The sequence below is a fragment of the Protopterus annectens genome, chromosome 2.part1, assembly GCF_019279795.1.
Source record: "Protopterus annectens isolate FY-2018-M chromosome 2.part1, PAN1.0, whole genome shotgun sequence".
Taxonomy (NCBI): Eukaryota; Metazoa; Chordata; order Ceratodontiformes; family Protopteridae; genus Protopterus; species Protopterus annectens.
The window spans coordinates 1,335,671,460-1,335,698,737 of NC_056729.1; the positions used below are offsets into that span (position 1 = coordinate 1,335,671,460).

General features: G+C 42.1%; 1 protein-coding gene across 1 annotated transcript in view; it reads left to right on the forward strand.

Moving 5' to 3' along the window:
- Nucleotides 1-991: 991 nt before the first annotated feature.
- Nucleotides 992-27,278, forward strand: part of GPR157 (G protein-coupled receptor 157) — a 240,411-nt gene continuing 214,124 nt past the window's right edge. Inside the window, exon 1 of the mRNA XM_044063559.1 lies at nt 992-1,743. Within this exon, the coding sequence (XP_043919494.1) occupies nt 1,370-1,743 (374 nt within the window). The 5' untranslated portion in view covers nt 992-1,369. The remainder of the gene's footprint in view (nt 1,744-27,278) is intronic.

Consider the following 27,278-nt stretch of genomic DNA (forward strand, 5'->3'; position numbering starts at 1 on the left):
CTGAGACGACAGTTTGTGGCAGTTGGAAATATTGTTTAAAAAGGTTTGCATGATGGTACATTATATTATCCTCTCAAATGTCCAGATTTTCGCATAATGTCCAGATTTTTGCCTTGTAACTCCTACAAACTGTGTTTCTTTCTGTATGGTTACCACCTATCCCTGTTTGCGAGGGACAGTCCCTGTTTGGTCACTTGTGTCCTGCTGAAAAAAAAAATATGGCAAACGTCCTGAGATTTTAATAGAAAAATACTTCCTAAGTTTTATTTAATAGTTGCATAACTCAGTTATTTTGTATCTGAAATATTTAAATGCTATAAGAAATAGCGCAAGCAACTTTATACAAATAAGCGTTTATTTTGGCAAAAGTGGAAGTCTGTCGTTTGCATTGGCCATGGTTATGTTTTGTACTGCAAAATTTCACATTTCTACAAAAAATATCCCAAGTTGGCATTTGAAAAGGTGGCAACCCTAGTTTTTTTGGCAAACTGTTAGCAAATCATTGAGGACTTTAGTCAGAAAACAGTAATAGACATTTAAGGTTCAGACTTCTCGCCCTTCAGAAAATTCATACTAAAATAATACAAACCCTGTTATTATATCAACTTTCCAAAGTTGTAAGAGCAATATTTAAAAACTTTCTCTATCTTCGGGCCTTTGCCCCTCCATTATTTACAGCTTTGACCAGATTTCTTGCTTTAATAGGTTGAGCGATATTATCACAAATCTGTTACCGGACTTGTGCCTGAAGTCTAGCCATGTAGTTTCAAGTAAACTAGATTCTCTCCGGCATAACTTTCAGGCACTCAGCATACTTCACGTTCCTGTTGTAGAAGAACATGTCCTTCTTGACCAGAACGGCCCTCCTAATACTCCTCTCCCTACCTTCCATATCAAAAACATGATGACCTTCTAACCTCAGGCACGGGCCAATTCACCCTGGCGGAGGCTCTGAGACACCCGCCGAGCTCTGGCATTCCTTCCGCGTACACGTGCTGTTGTTTTGAGCAGTTCAGTGCCACGTGCTCCGAACAGTTGGACTTTTCAGGTCAGCTGTGCACAAGTTGTGGGTGTTCGGTTTCAGGAAGTTAGAGCGTTCGTTATTATCCAGTGTTTTAAGCTGCAGAAATGGGCACGTACAGATAAAGGAAATGTGTTACTTTCATTTGTTTAATTCCTAATCGCGTGTGAAAATCATAAGCTCATAAAGGTTTAAATTCAAATCAGTGCAGACCTGTAGCTACCGGAGAGCATGCGGGGGATGTTTGCAACTTATGAAGAGGCACTGCTTTCTTTTTTAAGGTGATATCGAGGTGTGGCACCAGTTTTCAGACAGAGCTCCATTAACTTTTCGGATACAGGAGTAGCAATGGATCCACCATCTGTTGATATTCCCACCTATGTTGAGATAATTATACTAGTGTCCTGCATTCTCTCTTTCTTGGGCTCCTTCCTTATCATCACCACCTATATTACCTGGCCTGAGTTGAGAACCAAACCCCGGCAACTGTTAGTGTTTCTTTCTGTAACCGATATGCTGTCGGCAATTTCCTACTTCTATGGGGTCTTCATGAGTTTTGACAGTAATAGTTGGGATTGCGTAACCCAAGGAGCGGTGTCTACTTTTGCAAATACCAGCTCATTTTTCTGGACGGTTGCAGTTGCTATTTACTTGTATGTAGTAATTGTTAAGGCTAACAAGAAGGTTGCGGACGGCTTGGTTGTATGGTTCCACCTCATATGGTAGGTAACTTTTATTTGTTGACAACTTGACGTTACCTCTGCTTTTTGCTGGCTCATGAAACCCTTGCTACTTCTGTTGGTAATATGAATCCAGTGTTTTGCACAGGCAGTAATCTGGAGTAAACAGTTTGACTACATTGTAACCCGCGTGTACGTGTAAGTGGGTCGACTTGTTGTTAAAGCTAATTGATTAAAAGGCGCACATGAATTACTAAATGTCCCATACCTTCCAATTAAATTGCTTAACAATCGGATGCAAAGCCAAAGACAACCGATGGTTAAAATTGTGATTTTTAATACTCCAGTCCTAGTTCTCAACTGTCCTGATTTACGGTGAATATCAAGATTTTTGGTTTGTTTCTCAAAAAGTTATGCTCTTCTGGCAAATCACTAAGGATCGAAGTAACCAAATAATGACATGCATTTGAATTTAAACATTTTTCAGATAATAAACGCTAACACAAATCCTGTTTATGTTAGTCACTTTCCAAGTTTATAAAGACATTTCAGATCTGTTCCTGGTTTGGCCGTTTGCCCCCTTCTTGTGTTAATAAATTGAGAGCCATGATTCCAATCCCTTTAAAACAGAACACAATTTGTACAAAATTTTCCTTTTCTAAAGAATACTGATTGTAATCCTTGGTGATTTAGCAGAAAATCCAAAATGTTGTTGAGGACCGGGGCAAAAGCTACGAGGCAAAATACTGCACAATTGTGAGCTTTGTGAAAGTGTAGGAGCTCTCATAGGAGTCAAGGACAACTGCCAATCTGTTGGTAATCACTTTTTAACATGTTAGTGTTATTAACTTGAGACATTGACAGAATAAGATACCATGAATTAATTTTCGAAGTAAACGAATTCTGTAACTTTAATAGTTGTTATTTATGAAGTGTAATGGGCATATTTTCTAAAGTCACCAGTTTTAGGAGGAATTAAGGCAGACGGTGATAAAATTTGAGGAAAAACGAGAGTGAGAAGAATGCACGGTGCTGCTATAAATGTACTTCTGCTGAAGTTGTTCATGTGTTAGGTGAACTATGGAGTGCTGCTTCTATGGCTGGCTTTAGAGTTCTGAGCTTCACTACTAAAATTCACAAATTAGAGGATAAAAGTAGGATTGTTGCACTAAAGTGGATCACTGTAGTTGATCCAAATCATAATTACCCCTCCTCCCCACACACTGTACAGAATTAAATACAGGGAGCTTGTTTAGATAAAGTGTTCTTAACAGAATTAATAGTGGTGAGAAAAAAGGAGTTGAACTGCAAAAGGTAAAAAGGACTCTACGTTTACCATGAAGAATAGATGTGCTGAGCCATGCCATAGAAACATACAGACTCCATTGCAGGTTAGTACGAGTGTCGCCTCAAGTCTCCCCTGAAGAGAGGTTGCTGGCTTGCTAACTGCATTAGCAATGGGTATTGGTGGGTGTGATCACCCACGGAAGGAACATAGCAGACCTATGCTGTATTGAAAGTTTGCCACTTCACAAAAGAGCCACATGTTATATAGCACAGCTTGCTGATCTCAGAGTAGCAACTGTTGAAAAACCTGCTAACTGCCTGCACCAATGGAAGTAAGGGAGTCAACAAAGCCAGGCTTGGCCCACTGCCTGCTACCCAGATTATAGCTCCTACGGAAAGCATGGGCTGATTATGCTCTCCAACTAACTGAGGCATGAGTGGGTTGCAGGGCCATGCACTATCCAGAGGTATAAAGAAATAGGATCTGCAGGTAGTATGCATTTTAGCAGCTACACTAATCCTCACTTAACACTGAATGTGCACTGTAGTTTTAGGAGAAACGGATGTTCTTGTTAAACCTAAGCAAAAATCCAGGCAGTGTTCTGATGCTCTTGGAAGAAGAGGATGTTGCTTTTCCACAGATGATGCACTTACTATCGGGGTTTCCTTCTGCTTCCCTACTGTGACCTTAGATTTCAGACAGTGACATTCCAGTAAGAAAATACTTTGTTTCAGCATTTTTGTCATTCATCACAAGAAAGTTTCCCATAATGAATGCATCCAAAGTGGTGGAAAAGAACAGTGACCCAAGTTGTGTGTGCTGTGGTAACATGATGTCATGTAATGCAGTAGTAGGGGGCAGTCACATCCCTGAATTTTTAAATTCAGAAATTTGGCATGATGGGGAATATCCAAAGTGGAGTTCTGAAACAGTGGTTTAGTGAGTAAGGCTTATAAGGTCAGATGGTCTAGTTTAAGGAATTAGATTACTGTGGAAGTGCTTGTGGATCTTTGCAGTATGAGCTAGTAATTGTTTAATTTGCTGCAATGTGCTGAAACTGGTACCTCTTGTTAGATGTGGGTAAGCTAGCTTTTATTGAGGAGAAAAAATAATTTATCTTAATCAGGACCAGTAAATGGAAGGTAATCACAAAATGTATTCATTAGGTCTGCCATAAAATGTCCAGAAATGTAATGCTTTGCATATGAAGGAAAACAATTTTGAGATTTGGTCTGTTCTTTATGATAAAGCATGGCTGTTGCATTTTTACAGATTTGAAGTGTGGAGTACGGTAATATTATCATGTTGTGTTGTCTAGGGACATGCTAATGGGCACCAGGTTCTTGAGCTTTGCATAATACCATCTTTGATCTTTTTCTCTACAGCCTCCCTACAATACCCTGTAAATGACTGCAGTGCTGAGTTTTGGCTAGGGATGCCTGGTCTGTGTCATAAGTCCTGCATAAAATACAAATGAAATTGAGGTTTGTATTATTACATACTGAACAAGATAAAAGTGCTCTCTTAATGTCTTGTGACATAGAAGGCCAAAATACTCTCTCTCTTGCCCTTCTTTTGGTAGATTTGGTTCCTGGGTGACCACGATGCAAGATTTTAATGTATTCTGTTTGCAAGGGCTTTGGAACAATTACTTTTGGACCTTTCATAATGATACCTTTGTCCGACAAAATCTCATCTCTGTATGGAAAATAAGGTTGTACTTATTGAGGTAAACTAGATTGCTTTGATGGCCATCCTTGATTGATAAAATGGTTGACCATTTGTAAAACTGGATCAGTTGTTGTGTGATTTCTCAGCTTATTAAGACATGTCGAAGAAAAATTTCTCACTTCCATGATTTCAAAATGATAAAGCAAATGAAAACCTTGATTTTCATTCTGTTCAGTGGTATTTTTGGGTGATCTAAATAACGTATCAGTAAGATAAAGAAGTTTGCCTTTCTTGTCGGCAGGATTGAAATTGTACTTTTGCAGTCTCAACATCATGCATTGCATTCTGGCTGGGGCTGAATGCATTGGCATTCTCATGATCATGACTAATGGTTGGTGGTCTGTTTCGATCTGGATATGCCTACTATAAACATAATCATGGAACTTCGAATATGCAAACACAGTTGCCAAAAGCTCTTTCTCAGTCGGAGCATCTTGCTGTTCAGTTTGAGTAAGATTTCTCTATGCATAAGCAACAGGTTGATCCTCTTGTAGAATGACTGCACCAAGTCCAAGTTTTGAAGCATCACAGGAAAGTGTAACTGCTTTGTGAACATCATAGTCTCTGAGAGTTGGTGTACTTGCAGTTCCCTGTTTCAGGACATCAAATGCTCTTTGGTTTGGTGTTGCTCTAACCTTGACCAGAATACATCTTTATGTGTCGGCTCTCTGAGTGGCACTGATAGCTGGCTCAAGTCTGGAGTGAACTTGCCTAGGTAGTTGACTATACCCAGAAAACATTGCAGCGCTTGAACGTTTTCTGGAGCTGGCATCTTGAGAATGGCTGTTTTGAAGGGTCTGGTTTGTAAGCCTGTGCTTGTAAATAAATGACCAACATAAGTAACTTCTTGTAGCCTGAATTTGCATTTGTGTGGGTTGAGCTTAAGATTCACTTGTCATGCCCTTTCTAGAATGGTTCTGAGGTTTTTGTCATGCTCTGCTTCATCACAACCTCCTCCTAGTATGTCGTTTACTATAATAGCACAATGATACCCAGACAAAATTTGCTCCATTGCACGTTGGAAGTCTTCACTTACAGAATTTATCCCAAATGGCATTCTCAAAAATCTGTACCTGCCAAATGGAGTACTGAAAGTAGTGAGCAATGAAGATTTCTTGTCAAGCTGAATCTGTTAAAATGAATTCTTTGCATCTAAGAAAAAATAGTGGCATTTGACATCAAAGCTGCGACTTTGACTGTGCGCATTGGGTTTCATGATTTTTGGAAATTATTGTGACTGAGCTCATTATGACCACTAGTTTTTCTGTTTTTTTTTCCTCAACACTCGTGATGAGGTTGGAACTAGGCAGATTCCAGTGCTTGTTCATTTTTTTTCATGTATTGTAATAGCAGTCATAGTGGCTGGGTGAATGTGAATTGGCACATATTTGAAGACTAAAGTGCCAATTCACATTTACCCAGCCACTATGACTGTTGAGGAAAACAGAGAAATTAGTGGTCATAAAACTTAATTGATGAGCTCAGTCACAATAATTTCCAAAAATCATGAAACCCAGGTAGTGTTCCAAAGCAACAATCCTTTATTCGCCGCAGACAAGCGATCCTCAGTAAAAAATCAAATATTTTCACAATGTTAAAACACATCAGCTTTTATATATTCATAAGGAGGTTTAGAAAATATATGTATTGTTTAATTTTAAACCACCCTGTTCATGGCAAACAATATAGACGGGGCAGTAAAAGTGCATTTTAGGACAGCAAGTACCCACCCCCCACGCACCACTACTGATTAGATCAAACCAAATCCTAGTTCAGGAAAACACTACCTATTTACAGCCCACATTCCAATATCCGGTATTAAGAAAAGCATTAACATACATATAAAGAGAGTTTTAACTAAATCCACTTTCAGCTAACTAATGCAATAAAACCTTCATTAGGTCCGTGACCAGAACTAAAATCAAAAACACACAGCTATCCACCCATAAACAAATTAAACTAAAACACTGTAAATATAAAAAAATGCATCTGTCTAATATGTAGAATATATCCAGCTCAGAAAAAAAACTCTCATGACAGTTTTCATGTTTACAGCCCAATAAACATGTTTATACAGTGAAAACTAATAGAAAAAACACAGAAAACAGTGGATGAAGTAATGTATAAAAGTGTGCATGAACATCCATCAGTGTGGTAAACAGGGGGATTATACCAATACTACATGGCAGTAGCGGCATGAAAAAACCTTAGTGTGATGCGATAAACCTAAAAAAGCAGAAATGAGGTTAAGGTAACTAAACGTATATATTTATACACATTCTACACATCATTATTATTTAGTATATAAAAATATTCCTCAAACTTCCCTAAAAACCTTCACAGATTGTGTGACAGTTTACGTAAATTCAACACACAATGCAGCAATAGTAAAGTCAGTTTTCTGAATGCATTTAATTTCATCTGCCAGCATAGGTCTTTTTTTCTCCAACCCACCATTGACGTCCCCTTCAAGTTCATCCATCTCTACACAGTTCAGAATGATAAATTTAAAACCAAAATGTCTCTGGTGCTCTAACAAGTGTCACGGTCCAATTGGTGTAAAAACAGGTTTAATGTGCCACACTAAAAAACAGGTTGAGAGCTTTTTATTTTATTTATTCAGCTTCTTAACCTGCTTAGTGGACTGGTACAGGACCATTTGCAGTCAGAAAGTTGAGACATAGAGCATTTGCAAACAATTAGAATGATTAAGAATGCAGGTAAATGAATGGAAAGCATTGGGGAAAAAACTTTATATATATATCTATAAATATAATCTGCCAGTGTGTGTGTGTGTGTGTGTGTGTGCCTGCCTGCCTGTGTGTGTGTGCCTGCCTGCCTGCCTGTGTGTGTGCCTGCCTGCCTGTGTGTGTGTGTGCCTGCCTGCCTGTGTGTGTGTGTGTGCCTGCCTGCCTGTGCCTGCCTGCCTGTGTGTGTGCCTGCCTGCCTGTGTGTGTGCCTGCCTGCCTGTGTGTGTGCCTGCCTGCCTGCCTGCCTGTGTGTGTGTGTGCCTGCCTGCCTGCCTGTGTGTGTGTGCCTGCCTGCCTGTGTGTGTGTGTGTGTGTGTGTGTGCCTGCCTGCCTGTGTGTGTGTGTGTGTGTGCCTGCCTGCCTGTGTGTGTGTGTGTGTGCCTGCCTGCCTGTGTGTGTGTGTGTGCCTGCCTGCCTGTGTGTGTGTGTGTGTGCCTGCCTGCCTGTGTGTGTGTGCGCCTGCCTGCCTGTGTGTGTGTGCGCCTGCCTGCCTGTGTGTGTGTGCCTGCCTGCCTGTGTGTGTGTGTGTCTGCCTGCCTGTGTGTGTGTGTCTGCCTGCCTGTGTGTGTGTGTCTGCCTGCCTGTGTGTGTCTGCCTGCCTGTGTGTGTGTGTCTGCCTGCCTGTGTGTGTGTGTCTGCCTGCCTGTGTGTGTGTCTGCCTGCCTGTGTGTGTGTGTCTGCCTGCCTGTGTGTGTGTGTCTGCCTGCCTGTGTGTGTGTGTCTGCCTGTCTCCTGTGTGTGTCTGCCTGTCTCCTGTGTGTGTGTGTGTCTGCCTGCCTGTCTCCTGTGTGTGTCTGCCTGCCTGTCTCCTGTGTGTGTCTGCCTGCCTGTGTGTGTGTGCCTGCCTGCCTGTGTGTGTCTGCCTGCCTGTGTGTGTGTCTGCCTGCCTGTGTGTGTCTGCCTGCCTGTGTGTGTGTGCCTGCCTGTGTGTGTGTGTGTGCCTGCCTGTGTGTGTGTGTGTGTGTGTGTGCCTGCCTGTGTGTGTGTGTGTGTGTGTGCCTGCCTGTGTGTGTGTGTGTGTGCCTGCCTGTGTGTGTGTGTGTGTGCCTGCCTGTGTGTGTGTGTGCCTGCCTGTGTGTGTGTGTGTGTGCCTGCCTGCCTGTGTGTGTGTGTGCCTGCCTGCCTGTGTGTGTGTGCCTGCCTGCCTGCCTGTGTGTGTGTGTGTGCCTGCCTGCCTGTGTGTGTGTGTGTGCCTGCCTGCCTGTGTGTGTGTGTGCCTGCCTGCCTGTGTGTGTGTGTCTGCCTGCCTGTGTGTGTGCCTGCCTGCCTGTGTGTGTGTCTGCCTGCCTGCCTGTGTGTGTGTGCCTGCCTGCCTGTGTGTGTGTGCCTGCCTGCCTGTGTGTGTGTGTGCCTGCCTGCCTGTGTGTGTGTGTGCCTGCCTGCCTGTGTGTGTGTGTGCCTGCCTGCCTGTGTGTGTGTGTGCCTGCCTGCCTGTGTGTGTGTGTCTGCCTGCCTGCCTGTGTGTGTGTGTCTGCCTGCCTGCCTGTGTGTCTGCCTGTGTGTCTGCCTGCCTGTGTGTGTCTGCCTGCCTGCCTGTGTGTGTGTGTCTGCCTGCCTGTGTGTGTGTGTCTGCCTGCCTGTGTGTGTGTGTCTGCCTGCCTGTGTGTGTGTGTCTGCCTGCCTGTGTGTCTGCCTGCCTGTGTGTCTGCCTGTGTGTGTGTCTGCCTGTGTGTGTGTCTGCCTGTGTGTGTCTGCCTGTGTGTGTGTGTGTGTGTGTGTGTGTGTGTCTGCCTGCGTGTGTGTGTGTGTGTGTGTCTGCCTACCTACCTGTGTGTGTCTGTGTGTCCCTGTGTGTGTGTGTGTGTTACAATAGAAAGGAACGAAGAGACCATGGAAAAATCTGCTGTAGCCCCTATCCTAATTTTATATATGTGATGTTAACCAGTATTCCTGAAGTAAATTCATTTGTATTGAATGGTTAGGTGAGCCTTCAGTCATTTCTTGAAAAGGATTACCATTAATATCATTCGGTACACTGCTTCAGGCAGCAGGGGCAACCTTGCCAAGTGATTTTTTTTTTCTTTTTCATACAGCAAGTGAAAATTACCGTCTAAATAATTTATTTGAGTGATGGTCTGCTTCTGAAACATTAACTTGAGCATGAGCTTGTAACATGGATATTAGGTTGGGGGGGCAATACCATCTTTAAGAAGCTTAAAGGTTGCGGTATTATGCTGGTAGTTGCACCTAGATGACATGGGAAGCCACTTTGTCTCATTGACAGTGATGCATTCATGTGTGAAATAGTAAACACATAATGTTCTGTTTTCAGAAGTTTGCGGAACTGATGCATTTTAACTTGAGGAGGGTGGCGTACTTGGGAGAGAAAGATTTAAGTTGAGGTATTAAGATGTTCATAGTAATATAACTTGAAGCATGAGAAGTAAGCAGGTCCGAGATCTTTTAGCTAACTTTCAGTTTCTGTAGAACGTTTGCAGAAGTCTTGACATGTTTATGGAAGTTGAATGTATATGGTTTCATGCCGGGAAAGAACACTACACATGCGATGTTTGCTCTGAGAGTGTGGAGGGAGAAATATAGAGAAGGTCAGAAGATTTGCATTATCTTTGCGGATTTAGAGAAAGCATATGACAGGGTGCCTAGAGAGGAGTTGTGGTATTGTATGAGAGGAGTTGTGGTATTGTATGAGGAAGTCGGGAGTGTCAAAGAAGTATGTAAAAGTGGTACAGGATATGTACGAGGGTAGTGCGACAGCGGTGAGGTCTGTGGTGGGAGTGATGGATGCGTTTAAGGTGGAGGTGGGATTACATCAAGGATCAGCTCTGAGCCCTTTCTTATTTGCTATGGTGATGGACAGGTTGACAGACGAGATCAGACAGGAGTCCCCGTGATGTTTGCAGATGACATTGTGATCTGTAGTGAGAGTAGGGAACATGTGGAGGAGACCCTGGAGAGGTGGAGATATGCTCGAGAGAGAAGAGGAATGAAGGTCAGCAGGACTAAGACAGAATATGTGTGTGTGAATGAGAGGGAGGATAGAGGAATGGTGAGGATGCAGGGAGTAGAGGTGGTCAAGGTGGATGACTTTAAATACTTGAGATCAACAGTTCAGAGTAATGGTGATTGTGGAAGAGAGGTGAAGAAGAGAGTACAGGCAGGATGGAGTGGGTGGAGAAGAGTGTCGGGAGTGATTTGTGACAGATGAGTACCAGTAAGAGTGAAAGGGAAGGTCTACAAGAGGGTAGTGAGACCAGCTATGTTGTATGGGTTGGAGACAGTGGCATTGACAAAAAGGCAGGAGTCAGAGCTGGAAGTGGCAGAGTTAAAGATGTTTATTTGCACTGGGTGTGACAAGGATGGACAGGATTAGGATTCAGTATATTAGAGGGTCAGCTCAGGTTGGGCGGTTTGGAGCAAAAGTCAGAGAGGTGAGATTGCATTGGTTTGAACATGCTGAGGAGGGATGCTGGGTATATTGGGAAAAGGATGCTAAGGATGGAGCTGCCAGGCAAGAGGAAATGAGTAAGGCCTACGATGAGGTTTATGGACGTGGTGTGAGAGGACATGCAGGTGGTTGATGTGACCGAGCAAGATGCAGAGGATAGGAAGAAATGGAAAGAGATGATCCGCTGTGGCGACCCCTAATGGGAAAAGCTGAAAGATGATGATGATGATCAGAATAAAACCGTATCTGTATATACCATGTAGATATCATCATGGGTACATCACAAGTATAACTGTATTTTGTAGGTAATCAGAATAAAGCCATATCTGTATATACTACATAGATATCAAGTCTGACTTTCGTTGATTTGACATTATTCCTTCTGTTTTTTTTTTTGTTTTTGTTTTTTTAACAGTTTCTGGTTGTTTGAATTTGCTAGAATTCTGCACCTAGTCAGTTATGCTACTGGTTACACTCCTGATGATTATATATAGGGAATATCCGTGTGATTACAGGTGATCTTTGCCGTAAATATTGTGGTATATATACAAGTGAAGCACAATCCTTTTGATCCTTTAAAACACAGTCTAGCTTATTAAACGCAACTAAAATGTTGGTGCAAACTCTTCACAAATAACATGCAAACAAACATTCACAATATCTGAAGCAGTTTCCAACACAGCCCAAATGTGCTTGTTCTTACTATGAACTCCTTGCAGAAAAGATGTTCAAATGTACTCCATAAAATTTTATCTTTTTTCACAGCTCTCCACCAGGACTGCTGCCCTAGGTGTGTGCGTGTGTGTAATATATATATATATATATATATATATATATATATATATATATATATATATATATATAATGTACACACACTCCATGAAAGGCTACCTTTTCTGACTAGCAGGACTGTAGCTCTCCTTTTTATACACCACTTAAAGCAGTTTTTTTTTTATTAATTCACAAAATTCATATGGAATCCCTCTCTAACTAATAAAATATATATCAGTCTGCCTTAAATGAATGATGCCATTTACAACCATGCTTGCATTAACATCAGCATTATTTACAATATTTCATGTTTTACACCACTTTTATATACTGTCCTGTAAGAACCTCTACACTTTTACAATATCTGTAGATTCATAGGTATTCCAAAATCACAAAGTCTCATGGCAGTTTTCACCTTCCAGGCACCTGCCCCTTAGTCAGCAACACTTTTCTCCAGGAAGGCTATACTGGTCAGTCCTGGAGTAAATTTGTGGTTACCCATCTGGTTATCTAGTTTGTTTAATAGCGATTCTCACAGGTTAACATTCAGGGGAAGTTTATTCCAGAGGTTTGGGAGGTGCTATGTTATAAACCTGTCCTACCATTGCATTTCATTTGTTTTAGATACCTGATTTTAGTATTGTTGGAGATGTTGGACTAGTACGAGGCTCTCTGTACCGCCACACCCTCTGCTAATTATATATACCAACTTAGAGATCACTCAACAATGGAGAAAGGGCAAAATCTCGCTAGCTACTGTGTAGCAATCCCACAAAGCAAATGCTGGTATCGAGCCATGAACTGGCATTTTGTTTTTTTTAAACAAAGCTTGTTTCCAAAATGTTCGCTGTACCAAACATATGACAAAACACTCTGAACTCATAAATATATGTATTGCTTATGTATATTTATATAGTACCTATGGATGAATGTTGAAGGATGAAAACACTAACCATTTTTTTTAATATAAGTGGTTTTATTTCTTTATTTGTTTATTTTGATATGTGTATATGGGGAAAGTCTGACTGGGTCAATACAGTACCCTTTTTCAGTGTAGACCCAGGGAGAAAAACTTCATGTAGCAGGTATACAAAGTTTTAAATGACCCTGCAACTGTACAAATCCCATTACATTACATTGGTATTTACATTTATTAGACATGCAGTCAAATGTAGTTAAACTTTTATATAGATTATAAAAATAGATCAGGGAGATATGGCAAGAAATGTATTCTTACATGTAGGATGCTTTAAGGGTGGAAGTGAGAAGTAGGTAGGCCAGGCTGCAGTTTTTGGAAAGAGTAGGTGAAAAGAAGTTGGGAGCTTAAAAGGGAGAAAACATGCAAGTTAATGCAGATAGACAGAAAATATTGGCGAGAGAGAGTTGAGTGTGGGGGTTAATTGATGGAATATGGAATTGAGTGTGGGGGTTAATGGATGGAATATGGAATTGAGTGTGGGGGTTAATGGATGGAATATGGAAAGAAAAAGGGGAAGTAGAAAACGGTGAGGAAATTATTCGTTTAAAAGGGCGCTTCAGCCTGGAATAAGAGTTGATTTTCCACACCACATTTTGTTTTATTCTGCAGGCTGCACCATCTTGCCCTGAGATTCATTAATGCCTCCACTAAGTACACCGCTGTGAGTGAACGGACAACACGCTTAACTCGTACGTTCTTCCTCCTAATTTTAGTTCTTCTAATGATGATTTATTTATTTTTTTTTGCAGCTTTAAATATCAAGGGTGATTCATAGAGATTACTGCAAAGTGTAGACTTGCAAGCCTAGCCAAGAATTTAGCCCATGTTCCAACAAGTCAGCACCCAATGCCCCTGTCCAGCAGGGGCACGGGTGGAATCCCAGGGGTGTATTTTCTGTTCCACATCCAGTTATCCAGGTTATGCTTAAAAAGTGTTTAAAGCAATACTTGGTTAATTGCACTGAAAGACCATTTTAAGCCTAGTCAAGAACTAGAGATTAGAATCAAACCCCTGCACTTCTTGTTAGTAAGGCAAACGCCTTAACCATTATGCCAAGCCCTCTTAGTGTAATCTTTGAGTGACTAGAAGCTGCAAAAACATGAGGCAGGAATGTTCTTGAACACAGATTATGTACACTTAGTGTAGGCATTAATGAATGTAGCCTTTTTTGTTTATTGGGCCAGTACTTTTGTTTACATAAAAAAAAAATACCAGCATTTTGTTCATAACACTTGCAGTGCTGCGCCAAGCTCTAATTGAAGGACACTCCCTACATGTTTTGATTATAATATGAATTTATCTTTTGAATCTGTGCATATTTTCTTTTGCTGTTAACTTTGGAGATGATGATTTTGTATGATCATGTCCTTTTTTTATTAATGTGACCAATATTGGACCAGAAAACACTGAACTATGTTGTTTTAACTCTAATTTTATGCAGTTTCCAGTTTTTATTACTGATCTTAAGTGTTGGTCGAGGTTTGCTGAAGTCAAGGTGAGACCATGGGGACGTTGATGTGAATTTTTATTTGAACTTCAGAGGTGCATGCTGCAAATGAGGCGCAGGAAAAGTTGTACAGTTTCTTGGTATCTCCCTTTTATCCATACTTGTGTGATGTGCATTGCAAGAGGCAAGCCTCCCAGCAAAATTTCTTCTTTCATGTATTTTTGTTTCAATTTTGCTGGCATATTGAAGTTAATACTTCACTACTAGAACATATGATGATTCCTTGCAATTTATTACTTCACTTCTTAATATGTAGTATAGTCTGTTATAGTGCTTTATGAACTCTCCACTCCAAGGATGACCATAAGGCCTTTGCACCAAGTTCTAGCCAATACACACTATTGTTATGATCTGAAAGCAATTTCCAGTTTTGGTCTTTTTCCCTTACCCTAGTGTTCCTTCCTTTGACTAAATGTAGGCAGGAGCCTATAATCTCTTTAAAAAACTAGAATATACCTCCTTGGACCCAGACTATACTAGACTGTCTCCTAGCTAGTACAAAGAATTGTATTTGTGAACACCTTCTAAACACTTTCAGCCTCTCCATGTAATATGTACCTGATCTCTAGAGAATGGTCATTATTATGCCTCTCCACAAGGGCTATTTCTCCACAGATCCTGGCAACTGTCAGCCTGTTACCTCCACAAGTATCCTCTGTGAAGTTATGGAATGTATCTTTGTCATCTCAAAACCAATGAAATAAGTGGCCTAGAACCTTTATTTTTGTTCTGCCTTTGTGTTTCCTGCTTTCCATGAGGATAGACAGAACCCTTGTCCTTTTACCAGGTCTACCAGGCTTTTCTAGTCTGTATTCTATGGTTGGGGCTGACATGGCACCTAAAGGTGTCCTGTGGGTTGTGCCATTGTATTGACTGTTTCCACATTAGAATCTTTACATTTTATGACATTTACCATTCACCAGTTACATCCAAAGGCTACTTCCCTCTATGAATTATAACTGTCCTTAGAGAACACCTAGATAAATGTGCATTTCAGACCATCTCTGGCAGTGCAGCAGATGACACTGTCACTTATCAAACCTGGGTCTCGAGGGTTGTAGTTAGGGCTTTCTACACCGTGATGCTTGATAATGATTTACAAACCATTGACCTTAATCTGGCTTTATGAAAGGTAGGTCATGTATCAGTAATCTGGTTTATTTCTTTGAAAATGTAACGGATACCATCAACTAATGCTAGTTTGCAGATATTACTTGTCTGAACCTCATTACATTTTACAGTACAAAATCCCTTGTTTACATTATTGGCAAATTCATGAGTTCAAATGTAAACCCGTGTGTCACCCCTTTTTTATTGTTTAGAACTCCTGTGTCACCCCTTTTTTATTGTTTAGAACTCCCAGAGAATGCACCCAGTATGAGTTTGTGGTGTTTACTCAAGGCACATCATTATTGATGTCCTGCAGAGCTCTGTCCTGGGTCACCTGTCCTTCAGTATCTACATCTGCAATGTGAATTGGCTATGGCTAATCAAGTTTGCCGATGATTGTAAACTGGGTGCTATTAATGACTGCCTCACGGACTCTATTTTCCCCAAGAAGAGCTTTCCAAAAGTACAGCTTAAGCATAATTTAAAAAAAAAATTGTTCTCACGTTTGGGGAAACTTCTGTCCTACTGGTTGCTGCATAAAAATGACCATAGTTAAGACTGACACTTATTAAAAATTTACTTTGTCAGTAATGAACTAGCTTTCACACGTGTATCACTTTGGTCCAAGGAGGGTAGTAGTCTCCCTCTCATCTTCTCAGGCCATCAGAACCCAAAATAACATCTAGAATGCATCTCTCTCTTTTTAAAAGGATGAAGTTCTTTTAGCTACCCAGACAAATTAAAAATCCTTCTGATTTCTCTATATTAAACTGGCATGTACATGGTAATATGTACCTGATCTTTTGGGTTATGAAAGATCTGGTCCTTTTGGCTCTGCTGTACCTCAACTTTCATCACAACATAGAGCAGACCTCTTGGGGAGCGTGTTTACTTCCTCCAAAGAATGCCACACTCCTGGAACATGCTTCCTTTACATGTCCAACAATTTGAGAAATTGAGCTCCTTCAGTCTGCAGTGACAGTTGGATTGCTAGCCATGAATTTACTCCTGGAGTAAATGGTATGGTCCTCATTGAGGGGAGTTGCAGATCCTCCTCCTAAACCCTCTGGGTTGCATGGCTAGGCTTTATATGTTTTTCCCATATGGCCACCTAGCAAGAACGTCCAAATTTAACTGATGCCTGAAAGGTGTATATTGCCAGTATACTTAACATGCAGAAAACAAACGGTCATATTTTTATTTTATTAACATGGTGCGATGTCTGAATATAAGAAAGATTTGGGTGGTACAGTCTGCACCATCTTTGTGGTAGTCTAAAAGAAACGGTTCACGTGTCTTACACTTGCACCACTGCACCTTGACGCGTTGAGTTCCTTTTTAAAGCTCTGGTACTGTGTTGAAGTGTAATTATTCATTTACAGCAGTGGTACTTCCCTTATTTCTGCAGTCTTGGTATGTCTGAAGGCAGGCTATGACCCTTCATGACGGGAGATATGTTATCTCCCTGCCTGTCTTGCAGAGGATTCATTAGAGTACAGTTCATTTTCCCTCTTTTTTTTTTATTTTTTTTATTTTTTTTATTTTTTTATTTTTTTTTTATTTATATATAGCTCTTACATTTATTATTTATTTATTTTATTTTACATTTGTTGACTGGCCATAAGTTAAACACTTATTAAAATTATTTTTATTAGTGTTTTAATTTGTGACAAAAAAAAAAAGTTAACTATAGGGAAGGTGTAATCAGAATGCATCATGACCGAAATTGAAAGGAATGCTTGACTGCAGCTTTGGACAAGGGTCTGTGACATTCCATGCTGGTGTCTAATGTCTGGCATACTTGAAATTGAGATTAGTTTGTGTGAACCACTGTTTAAAGCTGCTTTTTAGTTGGTTTTCAGAGTCCAGGATAATAGCCATTTCAGCCATTGTAATGAAAGGAAACTGCTGTTGACTATGATTTGCACCCAGGATCATTGTGTCCTTCTACTGACTGTAGCTGTAGATGGCAACAAATCATTAAGTACATGATTAGCAGTCCTGTGTCACCTATTGTATTGCCTTCAGGCACTGTGAAATGCTTATCAGCTTCATTCTGTTTTGCACAAGAACTCTGATAACCCCTTTCCTCGCTTACAAGGCTAAATTCCACAAATCCTTTAAATTTGAACACTCTTGACTTTGCTGTTAAAAAAAAGTATTAAAATAAAATCTTGGTAGCAGATTTTACAAGTGCTTTTAGTGATAGTCGCTTAATCTTGATCTTGTAAATGATTTAAGAGCTACAATTCATTTCTTCCTTTTGGTTTGCAAAATGCACACAAAGTAGCCATAATATTGCATTTATAATGTTTACCTTTAACAAGCTAATAACATCAGTTGTTTTATTAGTTGCCTTAAAAAGGGGCGCAGCAGTAAATTTTGCTGACTTTAGCAGTGACCTAAAGATTTACTGCCATTATATAATTTAGCCTGTCCTAAGCAGGGCTGTAAGTACTTCCTTTTTGACTTCATAAAGGCAGAATTGTATTTTCACATGGCTCCTGCTTTGTATGTGTTTTGTGCAAAGAACATTGCAATAGGTAACAGAAGTTGTACAATAAACGAGTTGTAGACGCTGTTTAATTTGGTACCATGGTCACTTAGATGTAGAGAAATAACAGACAAAGGTGAGAAGTAAATGAAGCTGTTGGTTTTATTTAAGCACACCGTTATGGTTCATAATGTTCTATTAGGGAAGTTAACACCACTGCATGCAAGTGGCAGGTGCACATAGCCAGCCTTCGGCATAGGCCAACTAGGCAGCCGCCTAGAGCGCTGGTCTAGCAGGGGCACTTTTCCAGTAATCTGGATGGTGTAGGTAGACCAGAATGGGGGCACAGCATGGTGTGGGGGGCGCTGTGGAGACCTTTTTCCTAGAGCACCAGTTGACCAAAGGCCAATCCTGTGGCTGCCATTAGAATTTGCTAGAAACTAGAGCTGCACTGAGCTGCGAGTTCCCCAATAAAAGACTGAGCATTGTTATCTGACAAATTATTCAACTGACGTGAACATCTTTGTGGAGATGTTTTGTTACTTCACAGTGACCACAGGCATTGCAGTTCTAAGGCGTGTATGCAGTATGGTACTGAAAATGTAGCTGATCAGTTAAAATAGGACGCAATGGGTTTTCTGGAGTTTGTCACCATTAGACTATTTGCTCTTCTCATCTCCCTAGAGTCCAGGTACTGTTTCAAAGTGATTTATAATGGTAAATATTACACAAAAGAAAAAGCAGTCATAGTGCTAGATGAATGCAAGCATTTTTTTCCACAGCATCTCCACATTTACAAATAGTATAAGTGAAAAGCTTGCTTACACAGAGGTAAAAAAAAAATCACATCGCATTAATTAATATGTGATGCCCGTGCCCTGGCCCAGCAATTAAGGAGCCTCAATCCTCACCACTAACACCAGAGAGGGGTGTCTCAAATAGGAAGAAAGGATAACAAATGCACACAGTAAAGTGCAATTTCCCTTAAGAGCAAACAGAGATCAGTCAGCCTGGGGCTGTTCGCTCCCTTGCTGTCCAAGTCCCCAATAAGACTCCCCACTGGCACAGCTATAGGATCCAGATCTCAGCTTAGTGGGCAAGCTAAAACCTCCAACACCCTCTCTGTCCAACCAGTGCTTTGTGTCCGTGCCCAAGTAGCACTCTCACTCACTCACTCACTCACTCACTCACTCACTCACTCACTCACTCACTCACTCACTCACTCACTCACCCACCCACTCACTCACTCACTTTGAGAATTTTTTAGACAACCACTCCTGGGGAAGGCTGGCACAGGTTCTCCAGCTGTGCCCCTTTCTCCCAGACTATACGGTAGTACCAGTTGCCACCACCCACTAATATTTATCAGCTACTGAAAGGCCCTTAAAAGGGTGTCCAATTATTACTGTGCAATATTATTATCCAAATAGGTAGTGCAACTAAACAGTCAAGGCTTATTAGAGTGACTTGGTAAAGGATCACTATATACATGCAATGTATTCTGGAGCTTGAATTATCTCTACACAAAACAGCCACAGTTGAAAGGTTTTAAAATATTTAATAATAAATAATAAAAACACAAGACAATACTTCTTACTACATGGCACTAGTCAAGAGTTCAGAGATCACAGAGAAATACTTAAAATAATTCAGTAGTACAGTTCTGAATTCGCAGAAAAACAGTCTAATCTTTCTAGTTTCTAGCTATTTTTAAGAAAAAATACAAATCTAAGATAAACTTACATATAGCGCAAGACAGTGCTGTGAGTTGGATGGGCAAGACAAAATGCTTAATGTTCTCTGATTCTCTCTATTTTTAAAATTGCGTTCCTGGTTCACATTACATCATTCTTCACACTTCCCTGGGTTCCCAGGCTAACATAAACTACATTTACATTCTTCACCTCTGGGCAGAAACCAGGGCAATAAAGGACATTTATGCATGCAAATGTTTGCCATTTACTCTGGCCTTAAAACAGTAGCAAGAATTCCTTCACCTAGACAGGCCAGAGCCACCTTTAAAGATCAAAGACAGTCCTAAAATGCTTGGCTTAGCTTTCTTACAGCAGAGTGCACTGTTGTTACATTTTTTCCAGTTCCACATGTAACACTGTTTTACTATTTAAGACAACAGCTGGAAGCCTTCACCTATTTTCACCCAGTCTTCGCATATCTCCCCCCCCCCCCCCGGAGAGCTCAAGCTAGTTTTTCAAGTGACCCTTGAGAAACGCTGCTTGAGGGAGTTAGGTCTGAGTATACCTTACCCCATTCCCTGTCTTGAGAGCCCATCTGCATTGGCATTGCTAATCCCACTGCAGTGCTGCATGGACATATATGCTTGCACCCCCAGGCTCCATCTTAGCAACTTGGCATTTTGCTGGCTGGCTCTGTTTAACCATGTTAGGGGGTTGTGATCTGTCATAACAGTGAATTTCCTTCCATACCATGCAGATGAGGCTGAAGTTTCTGCAGTGCCCACACTATGGCTAGACATTCCTTTTCTACAGCTGCATAGCATTCCTCCCTGGGTTGGAGCCTATGACTGAGATAAACCACTGGGTGCTCTTCTCCTTCTGAAGAAATCTGGCTAAGTATGGCCCCCACCCCATGGTTCAAAGCATCTACCTGCACAAAATGTTCTTTGCTGTAGTCTGGACTGGCTAACACAGGGGGTCCTCCCAAAGCTTTCTGGAATGCCAGTTCACATGCTGGGGTCCGCACTACCTTATCTGGCCTGTTCTACCTTGTCAGGTCTGTGAGGGGAGCAGCTAGGTACTATAACCGAGGACGAGCTTTCTGTAGTACCCTGCTGTCCCTAAAAATGCCCTCACCTGTTTTTTTAGTAACAGGTGCAGACCATGCCTGAATAGCTTCCACTTTAGCAAGTTTTGGCCTTATCTTACCACTCCCCACTCTATGCCCTAGGTAGGAGACCTCTGCCATACCCACCTGACATTTGCTCTACTTAATGGTCAACCCTGCCCTCTGTAGCCTGCCCAGCACATCCCTGAGATGCTGAAGGTGCTCTGGCCAGAAATGGCTGTAGATGGCAATATCTAGGTAAGGAAGGCCAAATTCTTTGGCTCCTGCTAGGATATGATCTACCAGCCTCTGGAAAGTAGCTGGACATTCTTCATCCCAAAGGGCATCTTTGTGAACTCGTATAAGCCAAAAGGAGTCACAAAGGCTGACTTCTCTTTAGCACTCTGTGTCAAGGGCACCTGCCGGTAACCCTTGGTAAGATCGATAGTTGTAAGATACTTAGTCCCACCCAGCTGCTCTAGGGTCTCATCTGTGCTAGACATGCAGTTAGCATCTGACTCTGTGTGACTATTTAATTTCCTGTAGTCCACACAGAACCTGGTGCTGCCATCCTTCTTTGGCACCAGCACCACTGGGGAAGCCTAGGGACTGTTGGACTCTTGAATTACCCCTAGTTCCAACATCTCCTGTATCTCCTCCCTCAGTTTGTTTGACTCTCTCGGCACTCTATAAGGGGCCAGCCTAATAGGCCTTTGGGGTCCTGTATCCACCTAGTGCTGCCCCAGATGGGTGCACTCTGGTTTCCCAGTGAACATATTGCCAAATTCCTGAAATACTGCTTGGATTTCTCGAACCTGGGCAGGTGATAGCTGCTGGGACATTGCTACCCCTTCCACTGAGGTGTCAGCCAGAGCCTCACTGAAGGAGATCAGTCCCCAGATCTCCCTCAGACTCCTCCTGCAATCCACTGCAAATGCTCAGCACAAGGGCCTCACTGTCATGGTAAGGTTTCATCATGTTAACATGGTACAATTTGTGCCCTGCCTTCTGCCTAGCAGTTCCACCATGTAGTTAACCTCCGTTACCTTTCTTACCATCTTGTAGGGTCCCTCCCAAGCTGCTTGCAGCTTGTTGTGTCTGACAGGAATGAGATCCATTACCTGCTGCCCTACAGTATACTCTGTAGCTCGAGTATTCATGTCATACCACACCTTTTTCTGTTGTTGGGTTTCTGCCAGGTTCTCCTGGGCCAAGCCCATGAGTTCCCTCAGCCTTGTCCTGAGGTTTAGGACATATGCCACAACAGACTCCTTGTGAGACTCTCATTCACCTTCCCACTCATCTCAAATTAAATCTAGAGCTCTCCTCACCCTCTGCTCATACAGCAATTCAAAGGGTGAAAAACCTGTGGATTCCTGGGGAATCTGTCTGTAAGCAAACAGATGGGGCAAATCCCTCTTAAACTGATCTGCAAATGCCCATAGCATGGACTTGATTGTAGAGTTTAACCTCTCAAAACTACCATTAGTCTGGGGATGGTAGGGGGTGGTCTTCATGTGCTTCACCCCACAGGACCACAGACAAGCCAGCAGGTCTGAAATTAAATTGGCACCTCTTGTCAGTCAGTATATTTTTGGGAAACCTACCCTGCTGAAAATCTCTTAACAAAGCATTTGCCACCTTCTCTGCCTCAAAGGAGGGCAAAGCCACTGCCTCAGGGTATAGTGTAGCATAATCCACTACCACTAGGGTATACGTTTTCCCTGTGGAACTTGGGGTACTCAGAGGACCCACAATATCTGTACCTACCCTCTGCAATGGCTCCTCAATCACAGGCAGAGGCATCAAAGGAGCTCTCACCTTGTCTCCTGCCTTGCCTACCTTTTGGCACTGCTCACAGGTCCTGCAGTACCCTGTTACATCTCTGGAAATTCCAGGCCAATAGAAGTTCATATGCCTCGTTTTGTACATTTTATGCCCATATGACCTGCAAAGGAAATATCATGGGCTATGACTAGAAGTGCCAGACGGTAGGCTCTAGGCACTACCAACTGCTGTACTCTCTCACCTTCTAGCCCTCCCTCAGGGTTCCACTGTATAGTAACCCTTTGTCCCAGTATATAGATTCCCCCTTTCCTTGAGAATCAGGTGCCTCCCCAGCTACCTGCCTCAGGCCTTGCAATATACGATCTGAGAGCTGAGCCTTTCTCAACTCTCTCCTTGTAACCCTTCCCAGCTCCCCTTCCACAGGAAGTCTGGCATCCTCTAACATTGGTGCCTCACTGTCAGCCTGGGTACTCCTACTCACCTCTACCTTTGCAGTCACTCTGTCCAAGGGAACATCAGTACCCACAAGTAGCTGTGGCTCACCTTCAGTCTCACTGCTAGAGGGTAGCTCCCTCCCTGAAGTAACTACCTCACCCATCCTGGCTGCAAGTATGCAGTCTGTCTGTGTCTCCCCAGGCTACCAGACCCACATGCTTGTCTCCTTGCCTGACTGTGTGCAGCTGCAAAAACGCATGGTACTACCTCATCCAAATCCTTCCCTATCAGGACATCTGCTGGTACCCTTGTTGTCTCAAGACAACCTACTATTGGCATTTTGTCTTTCCCACTTACTGGCTCCCTCACATTTTGTTCCCCACCTTGCCTCCATGGACACCTGTATGCCACATGGCCCCACTGGTTGCATTCAAAACATTTAAACCTAGCTTCTGGACGTGTACCTGGACTAGTGGCTTCCCCTGCTACTGGCAGTTTCTGTTGGGGCAGTCTGTGCTGCCCACCATGGGCTCCTTTAGACCCATGCGCAGTACTGGGGGTCCCTTTCCTGTGCAGGGCTGCCCTGTTTGCTGGGTATAGGTCTCCCTTCTTCCCCAACTCATCTAAAGTAATGCATTGTCTATCAGCTAACCAGATCCTCATGTCCTCAAGCAAAGTGCTAGGACTTGTTCCCTCACCAAAAGGTCTGCCAGCCCTTCAAAAGTGTTGACCTGACATCCACTCATCCCCTATGGAAATAAGTGCTTAGTTCAGCAACATATTCACACACACTTTCATCTGCCTTGCGTCTTTTTTCCTATCTGTTTCGGGTGTTAGCTTAAATAATTCCAATAAGTGATTTTTAACAGCAGTATAATCAAAACATGCAGTGTCAGACATTTTTGACAAAACAGTTACAGCTCTACCATGGAGTAAGGGTGTCAGGAACTGTACCCAGAGCCTTTGGTCAACACTGTACTGTTTGCATACCCTCTCAAACATATGAATGAAACTGTCAAAATTATCCCCCTCTTTAAACTGCAGAAGAAATTTGCTGACCTTTTGTGCTTCTGGGGTCTAGTTAGTCCCTTCCCCATTACCTCCATGACTCTGGCGAAGAGTCAGCATTTCTCCCTCATGCTTCCTCTGCCGCTCCTTTTCCTCTGCTTCCAGGCATAGCAGTTTCTCATTCTCAGCCTATAGACACCTCAGTCTCGCAGCTGCTTCTTTCACCAAACGCCTGGCCTCCAACTCAAGTCTCTAGCTCTAGATGGCTTTTTAAGTCCTCTGCAGAAAGGTTGAGCTGTCCATTCTCCGAGGGTATCTATCTCCACTGCTAGTCTGATTGTCCTCCTGGTTGCTGTTTTCGGATGCAGCTGTAACCAAGGCTGCAATCAGGTCTGCCTTAGTCAGGGTTCCATGCACTGGGTCCCCTAGTCTGGCACATCTCTGCCAGCTGACTCTTTGTCAGCTTTCTGTAATCCTCTGCTGACATGCTGCCTGCTCACCCTGACTAACTAAGCTAACAAAAGAAATAAAACAGTGTGATTTGAACTCTGAGTATTCACTGCGTGGCTGATTTAGAGTACAAAACACCTTCAAAGCTCACTGCACACAAGCTACAGGGATTCACTCTACCCACACCACTACAAGCCAATTATTATTTGCCAACCAATTAATATGTAATGTGGATATCCCTCCACTGCCAAACAATATATGACACCTGTGCCTTGGCCTAGCAATCAAGGAGCCTCAATCCTCACCACTAACACCAGAGAGGGGTATCTCGTATAGGAAGAAAGGATAACAAATGCACACAGTAAAGTGCAATTTCCCTTAAGAGCACACAGAGATCACAGTCAGTCTGGGGCTGGTTGCTCCCTTGCTCTGCAAGTCCCCAATAAGACTCCCCACTGGCACAGCTATAGGGTCCAGATCTCAGCTTAGTGGGCAAGCTAAAACCTCCAGCACCCTCTCTGTCCAACCAGTGCTTCGTGTCCCTGCACAACTAGCTGACACACACACACACACACACACACACACACACACACACACACACACACACACACACACACACACTTTGAGAAGAGTTTAGACAACCACACAAACACTCCTGGGGAAGGCTGGCACAGGTTCTCCAGCTGTGCCCCTTTCTCCCAGACTATACGGTAGTACCAGTTGCCACCAGCCACTAATATTTATCAGCTACTGAAAGGCCCTTAAAAGGGGTGTCCAATTATTACTGTGCAATATTATTATCCAAATAGGTAGTGCAACTAAACAGTCGAGGCTTATTAGAGTGACTTGGTAAAAGATCACTATATACATGCAATGTATTCCAGAGCTTAAATTATCTCTACACAAAACAGCCACAGTTGAAAGGTTTTAAAATATTTAGTAATAAATAATAAAAACAACAAGACAATACTTCTTACTACACGGCACTAGTCAAGAGTTCAGAGATCACAGAGAAATACTTAAAATAATTCAGTAGTACAGTTCTGACATCACAGAAAAACACTTAGTCTAACCTTTCTAGTTTCTAGCTTTTTCTAAGAGAAAAACACACATCTAAGATAAACTTGCTTATAGAGCAAGGCAGTGCTGCGAGTTGGATGGACAAGACAAAAATGCTTAATTTCTCTGTTTTTAAAATCACATTCCTGGTTCACATTACATTCTTCACACTTCCCTGGGTTCCCAGGCTAACAGAAACCACATTTACATTCTTCACATCTGGGCAGAAACAAGAGCAATACAGGACATTTATGCATGCAAATTCTGGCCATTACTTGGGCCTTAAAACAATAGCAATAATTCCTTCACCTAGACAGGCTGGAGCCACCTTTAAAGATCAAAGACGGTCATAAAATGCTTGACTTAGCTTTCTTACATCAGAGTGCATTGTTACTTTTTTCCAGTTCCACATGTAACACTATTTTTACCATTTAAGATAACAAGCCTGTGGCTTACATTAATGTTTATAAATGATCTGGCTAGGCTGGTAGCCTTCACCTGTCTTCACAAGTCAATACAGGACTGAGCATTTATTCAAGTTGTGCTGGCAGACATGGACAGTAAAAGCAGCTCCACCACAATCGGTAAAGCTATGGGGAAAAAGGCCCTTTAATGTGATAACTGAAACCAGCAATTCAGAGAAGCTTTAGCTTAATTTGCATGTCTCTGAATTGCTTTGTGGTAATTAGCGAGTGCTGACCAACATGGGCAGTTGCCTATACATTACATTGGCACAGGTACCCCCCTTTTTCTTTCTGACACGTGTATGTGGGCACATCTTCATACCTCTTGGCTACTCCAGATGCAACATAATGGCTATGATTTTGGCTCTTATACTTTTTGTGCATCGTCACAGATGAATGCAGTCTATAAACTTAAACATTTGAATTTCATGGTGCTTATTCATTTGCGGCTTCTTGCTGCTAAGTATGTTGTTTTGTTAGCTTTGTAAATAAGGGACAGTAATACATATAAAGTGTTTATGTTGTCTAGTGTCTGCCCCACTTGCCAATATTTCAGCCAGTGCTTGCTGGACACGGAGTTGAGAGCTACGGAAGCCCTCCTACACAAAAGCAGGCATGTACATGGAGACACAGACACACTACTCATTCCTTTGTAAATATTCACAAATGCAGCTACATACATTCACACAAACGCACACGTCCCAACACTACCTGCCACCTAAACTGTCCAGCACTTGCCTATAATTAAATGGGATTCATGGAAAGTAATTGTTAAGCGTGAACCTTTGGTCATGTTATTAACATAGCTGGTAGTGGTGATTTACGCAGCCGAGCAGTTCTAGGAATTGCTCTGCTGCGTAAATCACTGCAGACATTACCGAGTTGAGAGCACATGACTCATTGTATGCCTGTCTCCAATATTTGCCTCCTTTACATTTTTGGCAGACCAGAGGGACAGCCCCCTGTGAAGCAGCACCTCATTGAGGTAAAGAACTTTTATTCATTTCTACAGTTAATTTATTCAGTTCAGCATTACTGGGAAGTTACCTGTGCCAGTTTTATCCATTATCAAAAGAAAAAAGAAAAAAACACCACCGCCAAGCGTAATACCAAACTCTTAATTTAATAGACCAACAGTTTACACAAAGCACTTTCACCCTCCTCCTTACATGGGCTAGTGTACAAAGACACTGGAATATTCTACAGAGTGATCATAACCTATCTAATGTTCTATCAGACAGATGTTATTTTTCATTCGGTAAGGGCAGAAATCTAGCTTCACACTTCAACCATTATAAACATTCACATTCCAAAACATCCTTTCAAGAAGTACAAACCACACTCACGGGTGAGGTACTCCTGAGATGTTATCCATGTGGTCATTGCACTCGTTGCAGCAAAGTTTTTAAGTCCAATAAATTTACAAGTAAGAACTGCGGCACAATTTATGACATTTAATTTTTTTGCCAATTGTAGCATTGAATGGCTGATTTATTTAGCTACATGCAGCTGTGGTGCCTTCTATATAGGCCAAA